General features: G+C 36.9%; 1 protein-coding gene across 2 annotated transcripts in view; it reads left to right on the plus strand.

The window, feature by feature from the left end:
• The window catches only part of DLC1 (DLC1 Rho GTPase activating protein), a 438,391-nt gene that overhangs the window by 96,734 nt on the left and 324,493 nt on the right, over positions 1-17,164 (plus strand). For both annotated transcript variants that reach the window (XM_011934900.1, XM_011934899.1), the window contains exon 3: positions 14,110-14,259. In XM_011934900.1, the coding sequence (XP_011790290.1) occupies positions 14,110-14,259 (150 nt within the window). The remainder of the gene's footprint in view (positions 1-14,109; positions 14,260-17,164) is intronic.

Below are 17,164 nucleotides of genomic sequence, written 5' to 3' on the forward strand. Positions count from 1 at the left end.
TGTTGACCAGGAGGTCTCGATCTCCTGACCTCGTGATCCGCCTGCCTTGGCCTCCCAAAATGCTGGGATTACAGGCATGAGCCAGCGCGCCAAGGGGCATTTTTCTAACTTGCATTGAAGCATTACGTAGGTTACTCATGGCCCTGTCAGTGCATGTGAATCTGCGTCATCGTATGCAACTACTGCATTGTGATCCAAGAAATACTGGTGCCATAACTCATTAAGTTAAAGTTTTCTATTGCTAGTAGGTTATTTCCTGTTTTTTGGCTACTAGCAAAAAATACTACAACAAAGTGAGTATCGATTATACTTTCTTTGCATGTGTGCAAGTAATTTTCTAAGATAGATATGTAAAATTAAATTACCAGGTTGAAGAATATGTTCTACTTTAATTTCAATAGAGACTCCCAAGCTACTCTCCAAAGGGGAAAAAAATTATATTTCCAAAATATTGTCAAACTTGAGTGTGGTCATGATTTCTTTTTTATGAAAAAAATAATAATTCTCATTCATAATTAATGAGCATTGTTTTAATCACCAGTGATGCTTTGGGGTTTTAAATCATTAGGAATTCTTCTATTAATAGACTCTTTATATGCTTTGACCAACTTTATTAGGTTGTCTTTTTATAATTTCTTCATTCATTGTCATACATATGCTCTAAATATTTTCTCCCAGTCTATAATTGTATTTTAACTTTTATCAATCTTTGTGGACATTTTATACAGTGTGTTGTTTCATAGAACATTTGGATTTTTAAAAAAGATTTTACAATTATGACTCCTTTTCTCTTACAGATGAAATTTAAAATCAACTTATACTTAAGCATTTGTGGATGAAATTATATGGTCTCTGGGATTTACCTAAAACACTGATTAAAATGTGAAGAGGGATAAATGAGCAAAATATTGGTCATTTTAAATCTGACAGATAAATCACAATTTATTATTTTTCTGTATTTTGTGTGTATTTAAAGACATCCACATTAAAAATTTGTCTCTTTCCATTTTCTTTGCTTCATATTTTTAATAGACTTTTTAAAAAGCAGCTTTAGGTTTCCAGCAAAATTTTGTAGAAAGTACAGAAAGTTTTATATTGGCCCTCTGCCAATAGCCACCATCAGCATTCAGCACCAAAGTAGTACATTTGTAACAATCAATGACTCTACAATGACATGTCAGTAGCACTCAAAATTCATAATTTACATCAGGGTCCACTCTTGGTGTTGTACATTCTATGGGTTTGGACAAACGTATAGTGACAGTTATCTACTATAATCATTCAGAAAAGTTTTACTGCCCTAAAACTCCTCTAGGGAATGGATTTTCATCCCTTCCTTCTTGACAATCTTTCCAGAATATCATATAATTGGAATTATTCAGTAGATAGCTTGTCAGATTGACTTCTTTCACTTAGTAATATGCATTTAAGTTTCCTCCATATCCTTACATGGCGTGATAGCTCATTTATTTTTAGTGCTGAATAATGTTTTTTTGTCTAAATGTACGACTGTTTATCCACTCACCTACTGAAGGATATATTGGTTAGTTCAAGCTTTAGCAAGTATCTATAAAGTTGCTATAAACGTCTGTATGCAGGTGTTTACATGGACATAAATTTTCAATTCATTTGAATAAAAATACCAATGACTATGACTGCTGGGTAATATGTTTCTTGGTCTTCATTTTTGTTTTTAAGAATCAGTTCTGCAGGTAGGTTCATTTTTTAAAAAACCATAAAACCCACAAGAGTTTCGTGTGGACTCCTTTGAGTTTATAAATTAATTCAAACAATATTTCATTCATTTATTCATTCATTCAACAGGCATTTGTTGTGTGATGATTATGTGTCACTGCTCTAGATTCTTGGTTTGCATCAGTGAATGCAACAAACCATGATTGCCCTTGTGGAGCTGACAATCTAGTGGGGAAACAGAGAGAACACATAACAAATCAGTTGTATAGTATATTGGAACCTTCCTCTCCAGAGCAAGTACATATCTTTCCATTTATTCAGTCTTTTACATTCTTTGGTGACATTTTTGTTTTTTTATTTTTTTTCATAATGGTCTTGTTCATTTATTTTTGTAGTTACTTCTAGGTATGTAATAACCTTTTTTGCTACTGTGATATGAGGGTTTATTCCTCCTCTTCCATTTTTTAAATGATTAATAGCAGAGGACAAGAATCTTGTGTTTTTCTTTGTTGTGCCAAATTCTTTGATTTGCTTAAATTATCAGATTGTCAGATTATTCTCTTAGACTCTGAGGTACACATTCTCTTCCTTTGTAATATAATCATCTCTGTGTTGCTGTTGTTGTTGTTGCTGTTGCTGTTGCTGCTGCTGCATTGGGCAGAACTCAAGTGTAATGTTGAGTGGAGTATGTGATAACAAGCATTCTTACTTTTTCCTAGTTCTATAGAAATATTTCCAGTGTTGCCCCATTATCCTCAAGGCTTGCTCTAAGCGTCTTACACTCGTAATCAGGTGAAGAACTGTGCCTTCTAAGTCCTTGTCACTTAAAAGAGGTGATTTTTATTTATTTTGTTGTTTGTAATCACTAGCAAAAGATTTCAAATAAGTCTGAAATGTTATAAATGCCCTTTTTGACATTTATTGATTATATTTTTTCTTTAATCTGTTAACATAGGAGATTAATGAAGTTTTTACTGAGGAATTACCCTAGGTGAGAATCTAATTCCTGTCACTGTAATTTTCGTCAGAAACCATGTAATGGTTTTCTCTACAATCTATTACTATGTTCCTCAAACCTAGCTGTGCTATGAATACATGCGTGGAACTTTTTAAAAACACATAGCTTAGCCTCCCCCTATGCCTACCAAATTAGAATTTGGTCAGGGGAACCTTAGCATGTAGAAGTGTCCAAAGCTATACAAGTACACTGATAATCTGCCAGTATTGAAAACTACTACTCAAACATGTGGTTCAGAGATTCTCAAAGTGTGGCCCCCAGCAGCAGAAGCAGCAGCAGAATGACTTAAGTACTTGTTAAAAAGGCAAATACTCTATCTCCATCTAACGCTTACAGAATCCACAGCTATCTGTGGTTTCACAAGCTCTTCAGATGATTCCAATACATACTAAGATTGGAAGCCCTGATAGAGTTCATTGTTGACAGAAAGAAAGGCGGAAGGACTTGAGGGAGGGCAAAAGGAAGAAAAGAACAAATTAGGAGTGACAAGGTTTTTATCTTCCAAAGATGTAGATTAATAACAATAAGAAAATGTGATGTGAGCAAATATGTTTTATTTTTTAATCTACAGGTATTCAAATCAGATCTCTAAATGAATTTTGATTGGTGTGGAAAATACATCCTTTTCGGGAGGTTCATTGGTAGACCTGAATGAAGAAGAACCTTACAGGTCTAAACTTGTAAATAGCTACTTGGGTAACAAGAATAAAATGTGAATTAAATCAGGAGACATGGATTTTCTATTTCTGCCATTAACTAAGTCCATAGCCCTGGGAAAGTCTTCAACTTTCTAGAGTAATTTTCTTCTCAGAAAAAAATGAAGGGCTGGGTGCAATGGCTCATGCCTGTAATCCCAGCACTTTGGTAGGCCAAGACGGATGGATTACTTGTCATCAGGAGTTCGAGACCAGCCTGGCCAAACATGGTGAAACCCTATCTCTACTAAAAATACAAAAATTAGCCGGACGTGGTGGCAGGTGCCTGTAATCCGAGCTACTCGGGTGGTTGAGGCAAGAGAATCGCTTGAATCTGGGAGGTAGAGGTTTCAGTGAGACAAGAGTGCTCCATTGTACTCCAGTCTGGGTGACCAAGCGAGACTCTGTCTCATAAAAATAAATAAATAAATAATAAAATAAAGACTACATAAAATAAAGAAATAAAAGAATAAAAAAGAAATGAGAGGACTGGGTTAATTTTCCAAACATTATTGATGTGAGGACTCTTCACTGATGTCAAAAAGCTACAAATATGTCTTTAATACTAGTTGTGAAAAAACACATCATGTCAAAAAATTTACTCTGAACTTATTCTTGGAAGATTTAGTACAAAGCATTAATAATGTAAACAAATTTGAAATTCTAAAAAGATCACAAGATCAACTTCATGTAGTTTTCTAATTTTCTTGCTAAAGTGAAACCAAAGTGGCACTTTGGGAGGCTGAGGCGGGTGGATCATGATGTCAGGATATCGAGACCCTCCTGGCTAACACAGTGAAACCCCATCTCTACTAAAAATACAAAAAATTAGCCAGGCGTGGTGGTGGGCGCCTATAGTCCCAGCTACTCTGGAGGCTGAGGCAGGAGAATGGCGTGAACCCGGGAGGCGGAGCTTGCAGTGAGCTGAGATTGCACCACTGCACTCCAGCCTGGGGGACAGAGCTAGACTCCATCTCAAAAACAAAAAACAAAACAAAACAAAAAAACAGTAAAACCAAAATGGCAACTCTTAGATTTGCCCAGGATATAACATAAAATAAGATACTGGGAAGAGAAAATCCTCACTCACTGAAGCTGTAAAATTAAACATAAGGAGACAAATAATATTTATTCATTCAAAGAAACAAGCTTATGAGAGACCTCTCCATTGGAGTGACATTGCCCTTGAAGCCAAGGGTTTCCTCGGATATACCCAGCAAGAAGTGTGTTAAGCCAAAAGAAGATTATGACATGAATGAAAACTACAGTTGCCAGATAAAACATAAAATACCCAGTTACATTTTAATTTCAGATAAAAATGTTGAGCTGCAGTATGTTCAATGCAATATTGTCTTATACAATATTTGGAAATACTTACACTAAAATATTATTTTTTATCTGAAATTCAAATATAACTAGACATCCTGTAGTTTTATTTGCTAAATCTGCAAATTCAAATTGCAAATGAGGGAGAAGAGTATATATTTGAGAAAGCAAAAGAAGCTCTCTACTTGTAGTAAGGCATTTCCTAAAACATAGTATGGCTTAACTGAGATTACATCAGATAGCATAAAGAATCTTTATTTTGATAATTTTGTAGTTTAATGTGTGTTAGAAATGGATCACATTATTTATATATTATATAGCATGTATATATAATGTTAAAAATACAGCTATAAAATAATACGGAAGATACAGTGGTAAAAAGAATAACTATAAATATTAAGGAAAATATAGTTTTTGGACTCAGAATGATTGACATTTGGGGGCCACTGGGCTAAATCAGAGTTACAACAGTGCGGTAGAAAAGTAGACAGAAGTCAGGTCAATACAAGACTTTAAAAAAAATAACGGGTACATTTTAATGAAAAAAGAATACATGCTTACTTATGTCTTTCTTTGTTGTTCATGGCAAAGGAAGGATCATCATAATATTCCTAAAAACAATTTATGGAATTTCAGTGTTAAACAGATATTTTTCTTATGTTTTCAAACCAAGAAAAGTCTTATCTGCTTTAAAACCTGAGCCAAAGCAGAGTTACTGAATATTGTCAAAAATAAAAATAAAAAATAGTCACAGGAATTGGCAGATATCACATAAGCAGGATAGTATGGAATACGTATCAGCTCAGCAAGACTGATCCTATATTCTGTAATGTATTTAGTGACTTGAATGCCAATCTTTAATTTTAGCACCTAAAATGAAGACTGGTTCCAGCACACTTACCAAATGATTTAGGTAGAAATTATTTCCCAGTTCCCAAAGTGGGCCTTTGAAGTGCATGGAGGAAGCCATGCTCAGATTTCCCTGGAATAGGGAGGAGCTGCTGCCCACTCAGTTCTCCCCCTGGTTCACACCTACCACTTCTGAACACTTCTCAGGATGAGCTATATCACTATTCTTTAAAACTATTTAGGAAACTGTGTAGGCAACTTACGAAAGTTCTGGCTAATCAGTGCTCCGTTTGAAGCCTAGTTGGAGTTTAAAAATCAAGCAAAAGAGAATCCAGTTTTCTTCACCACATCTTATTAAGTGGAAGCAGATTAATAGGGGATAAATATAAACAGATAATATAAAGCCATGATCACTAATTAATGATTACATGTCAGTTAAAAGATTGCTTGTTGCAACTTTAAATAACAATATTATCTATCCATCTTCATGACCTAATATTATAATCTGAGTGGCACATATTATTAATAAAAGATAATATACCTAGAACTTGGAGTTGAATGCAATATATCTAGCAAACAGGAAATAATTGTTGGTTTGTTTTCTTTCCTGCTAGTCTACATAAGTTTCAAATTAAAACACAGTGGAATAAAAATTAAGACTGACTGATTTAACTTGCCTAGAAATTCTGACTTTGGATAATTACATTATCTTTAGCTTCTTAGTGTCAATTTGCATGAAAATCTTCACTGCTCTAAAAAAAGAGACTTAATAACTTTCTGGTTTCTTAAACAGGATATTATTTTAAGAAAGGAAAGTCTAGAATTAGAAATTTATTGTCAAATGAAACATACAACGCTAATATGAGACTTTTACACCAGTCCAGCTGGCCAGAGATCAAATACTTCAGGATGAAACTGAGCCAAGTCTTTTGCTAAAAGGTGCCTTTCTTTCATGGGTGAGCAAGGAGTATTACCAGCCCAGAACAACCAGTAAGATGCATATGGAATTGAAGACAGCATAGGGGCCAGAACCTTGAATCAGGAAGTTTCAGTTCTATTCCTGGTTTAGCATTTAATTTATAATGATTATGTGACGCCACCGTTCATTGACAAGAAAAGCATTCAAGCAGCGCTCTATTTGCTGAACCAATCATCCACTATTTGGAAGCATCTGGGTATTTTACTGAACTTTTTTGGTTCTCTTCCAAATGCTGGCATTCAGAAAACAGAGCCTGTGTCTCTCTAGAAGAGGCACACTCTTTTCTGGACTTTGTGTTTCTCCAGTCTGCAAAATGTCCGGTAATTTGCACCTCCTCCCCAACCACGTTGTGTGCATGCTGTGTTTGTGCTGTTCAATTAAGAGCATTTGTAGAAAGAGGGGTATTGGGATTATCTTTCCCACATGGAAGGAAAGAAGCAGAGAGGAGACTCCTGTTGTTTAAGCCTCACAGAATGTGACACTTTTAGGAAAGAATGGTTCTCTAGAAACCCTATTCATCTTCCCCAGACACCACGGCAATCAAAGAGACTTCACTGCCGGGGAACTAATCAGCTCTTCCAAGTAAATTAGGAGCTTCTTTCAGATTTCCAGGTTACCACCATGGGCTTAGACATCTTAGGTTTCTGACAGTAAATCAAATTTAGTTGAAATTTCTCTCCTAATTTGCCTCGTATCTACTGACCTATGTCTGAAAGAGATACAATTGGAAATTTCTTCCACGGCTGCTACACATATTATCTAAACTTTGACAGCAGCTGGTTGCCGTCCCCAAAGCAATAGGATGTTTCTGTTCTTAGCACTATACAGACCCATAATGGGAAAAAGAGACATATATCACAGCTTTGACTCAAGTTCGGCTCACAGTCAACTAAATACTTTTTCCTCATTAAAAAAGCAGATTGTGGCTATTCCATTAAGAATAGCCTGTTCATGTTCTAAACAGGCACTAAATTCTTAGGCTGCTTTAAAGAGGGTATATAGAACACGGAGAAGCACTTGCCTAGTCTGCCCTGGTCAGAGAACACATAGAGTAATATATTTAATTCTGGGCATCAACAGTTAATTGAGTCATTGGCAGAATTATGTCATATCCAGAGAAGAGTAAACATAATTAACGAGGATTTGAAAACATGTCATATGAGAAATAATTAAAGGAATTGAGGATGATTCACCCAAAAATGAAAGAACATGGGCACCACATCATTCTTCAAATATCTGAAAGACTGTTTCATGGAATATAGACACTGCTATTTCTGTCTAGTTCTTATGGAAGAAGCTGAGAAGTTAGAGGAAGGCAGAATTTGACACTATAACCTTTTTTAAAATTTATAGCTGCACAAATATGAAATAGATTGCTTCCTCCAAAACAGTGTACAGTACATAGTGGTCAATAAACATACCTTAAATGATTGCTAAATAAAAGTTTAAAGAACTAGGCAAGGCCAGGCGCGGTGGCTCACGCTTGTAATCTCAGCACTTCAGGAGGCTGAGGCGGGCAGATCATGAGGTCAAAAGTTTGAGACTAGCCTGGCCAACACAGTGAAACCCCATCTCTACTGATAAAAAAGAAATACAAAAATTAGCTGGGGATGGTGGCAGAAGCCTGTAATCCCAGCTACTCTGGAGGCTGAGGCAGGAGAATCACTTAAACCTGGGAGGCAGAGGTTGCAGTGAGCCAAGATTGTGCCACTGCTCTCCAGCCTGGGAGACAGAGCTGGATTCCATCTCCAAAAAAAAAATAAAGAACAAAAAAGACAGAAAGAGAGAGAGGGATAGAGAGAGAGGGAGGAAGGAAGGAAGGAAGGAAGGGAGAAAAGAAAAGGGAAAAGAAAGAAAAGAAAACAACAGGGCAAGACGACTTCACAGGTTTCTTGCAATTAATGTTGTAGTAATTGACGTTCTTCAAAAACACAGTTTCTGTATATTGACAGGAAGAAAAACCAGGATGCAGAAGTTGAGGAGAGAATTCATGATACCCAAGTGGGCATAAAATTTAAAATGTTTAACATGGAGGGAAACCAACATGTAGAACTAGAAAGCTAACAGGAAGGGGAGTGGGAAGAGCCAGGCTCTAGTCTTGACTTTACCAAAGGATTTTAAAAACTCCCTGGAGTTCAATTTTCTCATCTGCAAAATCAAGGCACTGGAACCTTGAACTTTTATATTTCCGAATTATTTGTTGTTGAGTGAAGTATCCAAATGACATATCAGTAACTTAAAGAATTGTGTTTTGACTTAAGTATAAATGTGAATATAAAAATACATTAACTGTTGGGCACTCATAGACATAAAGATGGGAACAGACACTGGGGACCACAGAGGGGAGAAGGAGGGAAGGAGGCAAGGGTTGAAAAACTACCTATTGTGCATTATGCTCACTAGCTGGGTGACATGATCAATCGTACCCCAGACCTCAGCATCACACAATATACCCATGTAACAAGCCTGCACATGCAGTTCTGAGTCTAAGATAAAAGTTGAAATAAAAAACATGTTAATTATAGTTAATTTTAAAGAAGTTTACAAACATAAATAATAAATAGAGCAAGGAAGAGAGCTAAAGGAGCCACTACTGAAAAAAAATCTTCCAGAAGTACACGAAATTAATTAATTAATTAATTAATTTGAGATGGAGTTTCACTCTCATTGCCCAGGCTGGAGTACAATGGTGCAATCTCGGCTCACTGCAGCCTCTACCTCTCAGGTTCAAGTGATTCTCCTGCCTCAGGCCTCCCAAGTAGCTAGGATTACAGGTGCCCGCCACCATGCCTGTCTATATATATATATATTTTTTTTTTCTTTCTTTTTTTAGCAGAGATGGGGTTTCACCATGTTGGCCAGGCTGGTTTCTAACTCCTCACCTCAAGTGATCCACCCGCCTCTGCTTCCCAAAATGCTAGGATCACAGGCGTGAGCCACCATGCCCATCCCAGAAGTAGACAAAATTTAAATCTACAATTCATACTAAAATTTACCTGGGCAACAAGGTAAATTCCTTGTTGTTCAGGTAATTCCTTAGTAATGTTAATCCCTGTTGCCCAGGAAATTCCTTCCAATATTAAGGAAAATAAATGTATTAAAAAAATAAAATGCATTATTTTAATATGTTATTATGTTGACTAAACCATAATTATAACTATATTTGTAACTATCAATGTTTCTATTCAAGTCAAATTCTAAGAAGAATTCTCCATCCTTCTGACCCCTACCCCAGTGTGTTTTGGAGTCACCATATGCCAGCTGACACTGGTTCACACCAGCTCAAATGGGCCAATTGTGCACATTTCTTCCAACCCTGCAGTCAGTAACATCTTGTTGGCAGCTTGAAATGGGTCAGGGGAGTATTTACCCCATGGAAATTCACAAATAAGGACTTTCATTTTATTTGGAGATTCAGTTGCTAAACATTTACCAACATACCATGGCCCACCCATTTCCTGCTCCTAAGAAATATGCTCCCCAAACAGTGCCTTTTCCTATTCCACTTTGATCTTAAAATGTATGGCGTCTTGTAATAAAATAACCTGTTATTTCTTTACCATCACTGAATATGTGTTCAATTTAGACTTCAACCTAACAAGACCAAAACTAGAAAAAATAACCTTAGGATAAAGGGCATGCATTAGTCATGGGGCATTGCTGGATGGAAAGTATTGTAAGGTTTCAAAAATTTTGATTGACAATATGTATTAAGAAAACTAGGCCGGATGCAGTGGCTCACACCTGTAATCCCAGCACTTTGGGAAGCTGAGACGAGAATATTTCTTGAGTCCAGGAGTTTGAGACCAGCCCGGGCAACATGGCGAAATCCTGTCTCTACAAAAAATACAAAAAAAAAAAAAAAAAGCCAGATCTGGTAGCACGTGCCTATAGTACCAGCTACTTGGGAGGCTGAGATAGAAGGATCACTTGGATCCTGAGAGATCCAGGCTGCAGTGAGCCAAGATCGTGCCACTGCACTGCAGTACAGCCTGGGCAACAGAGTAAGACCTTGTTTCAAAAAGGAAAAAAAGGAAGGAAGGGAAAAAGAAAGAAATCTAAACGTTTATAAAATGTACTAAATCACTCCTTTGCTTATATCTTGACAGTGGCCTCCATTACACAAAGAATGAAACTTACCACTTTATAGTGACCTTTAAAACAAAAAATGGTGTCTCGTATTTAAATCCAGCCTCATTTTGCACTAGCACTCATTCCCTCTCCCTCTCACTTCCCCTCCTTCAACTTTCCTGTATTTTTTCTGATTCTCTTTTTAACCAAACCCATTTCCTCCTTAACATCACTGTGTTACTCTTCGCTCTGCTTGAACACTGTTTTCCCAGTTTCCCTCATCCTTTTCGACTTCCTGTCAATCACAGCTCCCTTCTGCCCCCACTTCGCCTCCTCTTCCTTTTCCTCCTCCTCCTTCTTATGCTCTCTCTTTTCTATCTTTATCTCTGCCTCTCTATCATCTCCTCCATCTCATCCTCCCTCTCTCTCATCATGATTTAACTCTCACTTCTGCAAAGAGCTCTTCTGTGACCAGGCTACAACCTTGCAGTTACTCTGTATCTCAGTACCCTACTTATTTTCTTCTTACATTTGTTCCCATTTGAAACCATCTTACGTAAGACTGTTGATTTTCATTGTCTTCCTGTGGTTGACTATAATATTCAGGAAAACGGAGATTTTATCTGTCTTTCTTACTGATAAATATTCACTCCCTTGGACCAGTGACTAAAGGGAAGAAGGAAGGAAAGATAGAGAGGGAAGAGAATTTAGCATCTTGGTCTTGATTTACAGAGGTTACTGAAATACTAATTTCATTATAGGCAGCTTCATTTGTTAAGAAGTTTCTCTTCCTGGGCTGTAGTGACAGGGAGTTTTTTAAGTCCACTGTAGATGTCCACTTAGACAAAATCTGCAAATACGCTGCTCTGTTTTCAGGCATGAAAACATTTGCTGGAGTGTAGCCATCAACATATGAAAGGTTAAAATTCTGTGAAATATTAATACTGGGGCTTTGAAAACGAGAGCAATAGTGTTTATCCAAAGCATCAGGTTTGCCGTCATTCTATTTTGTGAAGTTTTTTTTTGAATGTGTAACATATGATACTGGTCTGTGTACTTGACCCTTCAGGCTAAATGTAATGGATGGTGAATAAGGATGCATCCAAGAAGAAAAAGGAATCAAAATAGGCTTATTTCTCTAAAGGAGTATCACAGAGTAAGAATGTTTGGTTTCAATCCTTTTGGCAGATCATTTAAAATAATTTGATCTTCATCCCATGGATTTGAAAATGTTTTTAAAGCACAATGTCAGCATCCAGTTAATTCAAAGACAAATTGTTTCTGAGACTACTGCTGATCTGTCTGGGATAGCTGCAGGATATACTGCTGTATCCAACATTAACATAGTAGCTGGAAAATATCAAGAAATATTTTCTAAGGCTTTGGGAGGTGTTATTTCAGTGGCTCCGATTGATTTCATTATTATTATTCCTGAAAATAAATTGCACAAGCAGTGTATAACTTGACTTATGTCTGCCAGGTAGAAAAATCGAATCTTTGTCCTTGAGGACATTATAACTGAGAAAGGAAAGACGATCACACAAAATCATATGTGGAAATACAGATGCAAAGATCATCATCTTGCCAAACACAACTTTGGTTTAAAAGAAAGTATATAATGAAGCTCGTGGGAGGAGTGATTTTGGGGATTTAATTACTATTTAATCAGATTTTTCCATTATCTGGAATATTTAGAAGGGAATTAACCTAAATAAGTTATAAGCACGATCATACTATCAATAACACTTCTTTGAATGTAACAAAGTTCTGTTGCTGTGAGGGATAGGATACATGGAAAGGAACAGGTCTGTTTGTTCGCAAATATCATGGACCCCTTTACAAGAATAGTTTATGATGACAAAAAAATGTAATTTTCTGTCACAGCCTTATTAAGTGTTTTAGACAGCAGGGACAATAGGAGGAGACTGAAGTAACAACAACAGCATGGTATTCTGAAAGAATTAGCATGCCTCAAAAAATGCTTAACGTATTCTCAAAATTAACCTGTCTTTGTGAAAACAGGGCTAGCTGTTTCAATTTGCATTAATCTGTTAAACCATGCACAAGTTCAGTTTACTCAAGTAACATATCCGATTTTAGCTTAATTAATTGATTGACCAATTTAATCTGATAAACCAATTATCTGACATGTCCAAGGTAATGCCTCTGTAATATTAACAGTCTGCTCTCGCTGTTTAAGATATAGAAAGTTCTGTAAAATTAGATTAACCCACAAAATTATCCTAGACCCTGTTCTTTGGGGGTGCCTTTTAATGGTGGCTGGGGGGAATTTAGAAGGATTAAAATAAACAGCAAATTTTAAAAAAAAAGGAAGTTGTGATTCGGGCAGTCATCGGATTCATCGCACAAGGAACCACCATCACGGTGAATCCTCAATCTGCCACCATTGTATTGAGAGCCCTCAGGCTTCTGTCAAGATGTATTTTCCCACTGAGATCAGCCACTGGTGGTCCTTTTAAAGCTGATTTCACTCAGATCAGTATAATCAGACAGATGGAGAGGATGGCAACGTAAGTCACAAATGATGACTTGCCTCGAAAGAGCCGACCCTGAGTGCATGACATTTCTCTGTAGATGTTCCTTTTGAAGAACCTAACTGTGCTTTCTATGGTATTTTTTTTTTAGCCAATACCCTAACCCATCCTAATACCTTGCACAACACAGGGAATCTGGAAGATTCCTAGAACTAACTGACTTGACTTAAACACACCAGAATGGTAGAGTCATGCCCAAGTAACCCTATAGGCTCAATGAGAAGCTTTACTCCTATAAGCAAAAATATTTCTATCAATATATGTCTGTAGTATAGAGAATTGAGAGCAAGTAACCATAGTCATTTACAAAAATACAAATTGTTGTGGGAGCTGTTTTATAAAAGTGTGTGAAAGAAAAGAAATTCAAAAGAAGAAATTTTAGTTAGGATATAGCTTTAAGCAGCCATGGGTAAATGGCCCCATACTAGGAAAACTGTTCCCCTGCAAACAGAAAACTTGCCTCGCTTAATTCTTTTCTAGTGTTTTTACTATATTGCAAAAGAGTCTTCCAAAAATATTATCTCATATGCATCCCTAAATGTCTAGCCACAAACAATTATTAGTACCTTTTAAATAATCAAGTTGCACTCTCAAAAAAGAAGAAAAATACATAATTTTTCCCAAAAATAATTAGTGGGAAAATAGTAAATACATGCCATTACTCATTGTTGTTATACTTCTTTTTTCACTGCACTTTGCTTTACAAGATATATATTTAACATTCATGTAAAATGCTTTCTTGGCACTAGGTCAGTATCTTCCCAATGAAGAGCCCATTGATGATACAGAATGGAACTTCTCTTCTAATTAAAGACTGCCTATTACCCAGTGTCCCTTTTGTCGCATTGAAGAACAGGGAACTTTTTATTCTTATTAAGAAATGGCCTTTCAGATTCAGTAACAACATGTTCTGTTCCTCAGGAAATAAGAGAAGATCGAGATAGGGCGCGGCTGGACTCCATGGTGCTGCTGATTATGAAACTGGACCAGCTTGATCAGGACATAGAGAATGCCCTCAGCACCAGCTCCTCTCCATCAGGCACACCAGTGAACCTGCGGCGGCACGTTCCTGTGAGATTTCCACTTTCTACTTATTTTCCCATAGGAGTCATATCTCTGTACTTTATACAGTCCCTCTTGCAAAGGAAACATCCTTGTAATGGCATCTAACAACTTATGACTCTAATACAGTACCATAAAGATAACCAAAATACTTCTATGCATCATGCATACATTCTAGGCATACTTCTATGCAAAGAGGCCACGGAGAAATGTGTGATACAAAAGAACATGCTTTTCATTAAACAGGAAGGAAAGTCACCTTGGGAAATTATGCTTTGTAGTGATTGAACCTTCCTTAATTGCCAGTCTTCTCTGATATGAGACTCTATTAGCAAGTACTGTGTCTGTCACTGTCCCACAAATTTGTATTGCAAGTAGAAGATTCCTATTATAGATTTACTACATGAATAACTGGATGGATGGATGGATGGATGGATGGATGGATGGATGGATGGATGGATGGATGGATGAATGCATGGATGGATGCTAGTTGAACTAGCCCAACACACTACAAGAAAGAATTTAGATGAGATTAACTTGAGAAAACTCTAAAATTCACTTAGTGAGATACAGTGAAAGAGACAGAGCTGAGAATTTCATCTTATTATGCATCAATTTTACATAATACAGACACTCCTCTGAGAGTCCAGCACTCAAAATTTGGAAGACAGATTCTAGGATCTACTATATGCTTTACATATTTACTATCAGCATCATATTAAATGACTTAGTTTGTACAGATCTAGCAAATGTGATGGTTGAGTTTACTTATAATTAAGCTATGAATCACTATTCAACACATGCATTACTTGTGTTATTCAATAATAAACATATTAAATCAAGAAATTTGTATTTACCTGAAATCAAAGCAGTAGAAAAACATATATATAAATTTAAGCATCTACTGAAATATAACTGTTGTCTATCAAATGATTTGATACATATTCTTCTGCCTCCATTTAAATTGTCAACTGGATTTTATATTGCGCACATTATCTCATGGAGTATCACAATTGTTAGGTCTGTAAATAGAGATATTCAGAATAGGCAAAATAATACAGTGGAAACATTATGAACTTTGGAGTGTGAAGGTCTGAGTTCAAATGCCAGCATTATACCTGACTTTCTGGGAACATAAAGTTATTTAATTTCTCAGCTGCGGGTTCATGTGAAAAATGGAGATATTATTTCCTAACTAATGGCTCTTTGGGAGGCATAAATGAAAAAAATGTATGTAGGAGGTATTGCACGGATCAAGCACAGAGTACATGGTTAATTCTCCTTCCTCCCCCTTGTACTAGACTCACTCACACCAGGCCTTGAGCTAGAGATGAATAAGACATATCCCAAAGCCCTGGAAACTGCTTTTTGATCTTTATGTTTTTCTGGGTCACCTCTTGTTCTTTATTTATGTTCCTTGGAATGTAAAGCTAATTTTAACATTCTTTCACCATCAAATTTTTTCCCACAGAAGTTTCCACTCCTTTTGATAATTGTGTGGTGGAATAAGAGGATTATAATGGCAGGATTAGGACCTTGACCATCTATCAAGGAGCACTGGCCCAGATACAGAGGACACACTGCCTCTGCCCCACCCTCATACTTCACTGTGAATTTATAGATTCGCAGGAAGAACAAGACACACAGTGAAACACTCACTGCCCCTCAACTCCACCCCAGTTTGAGAATATTTATGAGAAAATGCCAGAATAAATTCTGCATATAATAAAAACTATCAAGAATAATACAGTCTTTAAGGATGTCTTTAACATAAAAACAAATTAAAGCACAGGTAGAGAAAAAGGTTTAAAGGAGGCTGCGTAGATAAAGCCTTATAAATTGGCTATGGCCTGATGAATCAACAGAGCCCAGGATCTGGTGGTTTTCTCCCTTGCAAGCCTGATTTTATCCAGGCACTCGCAGTGTGCCAGTCTCTTGGTGCTTACTGAGATAGCCAGTCTCATAGGATGAATGGGGACAGGGGATGAGATGAAGACTAAGTATTTAGTGAGTGCTAACCTTTATGTAAGTTACTTCATTTAACCTCTTGACAGTCCTACCATGAGAAATCTGAGCTTCAGAAACAGAGGATGAGTAATTTACCTGTATTCACACTGATGGGGAGCAGTGAGTTATTTACCAAAGGTCACCCAGCAGGTGAGATTTGCACATCTGTCAAACTCCAAAGCCTATGCTCATTCTGCTATATTAGAAGCCTTCCCAACATGCCAATATTTTATTTACAATGAGATAAGTACAATTTCCAGAACCAGAATTCCCTGGTTGTCAGACAGTCAGGGCGTTTTCTTCCTAATAATGACATATTTTGAAGTTTGAATTAGGAATAGTTTTGTAGTCAATGTTTAATTAAGGGGATGTTGACGGTCTCTTGGGATATTTCAATGATATCATAGGGAAGTTCAGACACATACAGGCCAGAACCACTCTACCACCTTTGACTGGGCCTCCCCTGCTGTTCTGCAGTATCTTTTGGTCTCCCTAGATCTTCTCCCATATTTCAAGGTGGCCATTCAACAATCTTACTTGCACTTATCTCTTAGCATCCTTACCTCTTAACACCCTTGCCTTCCTCTTCTCATAGAAAAATGAGACCATTGAAAGATGTCCCAGCATCACACCTGCAAACAGCTATAGGTGCCTCTTTGCTTCTTTCTCTCCTCCAACACCAACAAAAGATGTGGTGCTCCTGTCATCTAATACTGATCTGTCTCCATCCTCATCCCCATTCCTTCCCACCTCCTGCTTTGCTCTACCAATTATTCAGACTCTCACTTAGGTTCAAATTCCATTGCTCTCTTCCTATTAGTCTTCACCCTTTTTCTCAATAGCAAGTATAGTTGGGACTACAGGCATGCATCACCATGGCTGGCTATTTTTTTTTTTTTTTTAGAGA

The sequence above is a fragment of the Colobus angolensis genome, unplaced genomic scaffold, assembly GCF_000951035.1.
Source record: "Colobus angolensis palliatus isolate OR3802 unplaced genomic scaffold, Cang.pa_1.0 Scaffold14, whole genome shotgun sequence".
Lineage (NCBI taxonomy): Eukaryota > Metazoa > Chordata > Mammalia > Primates > Cercopithecidae > Colobus > Colobus angolensis.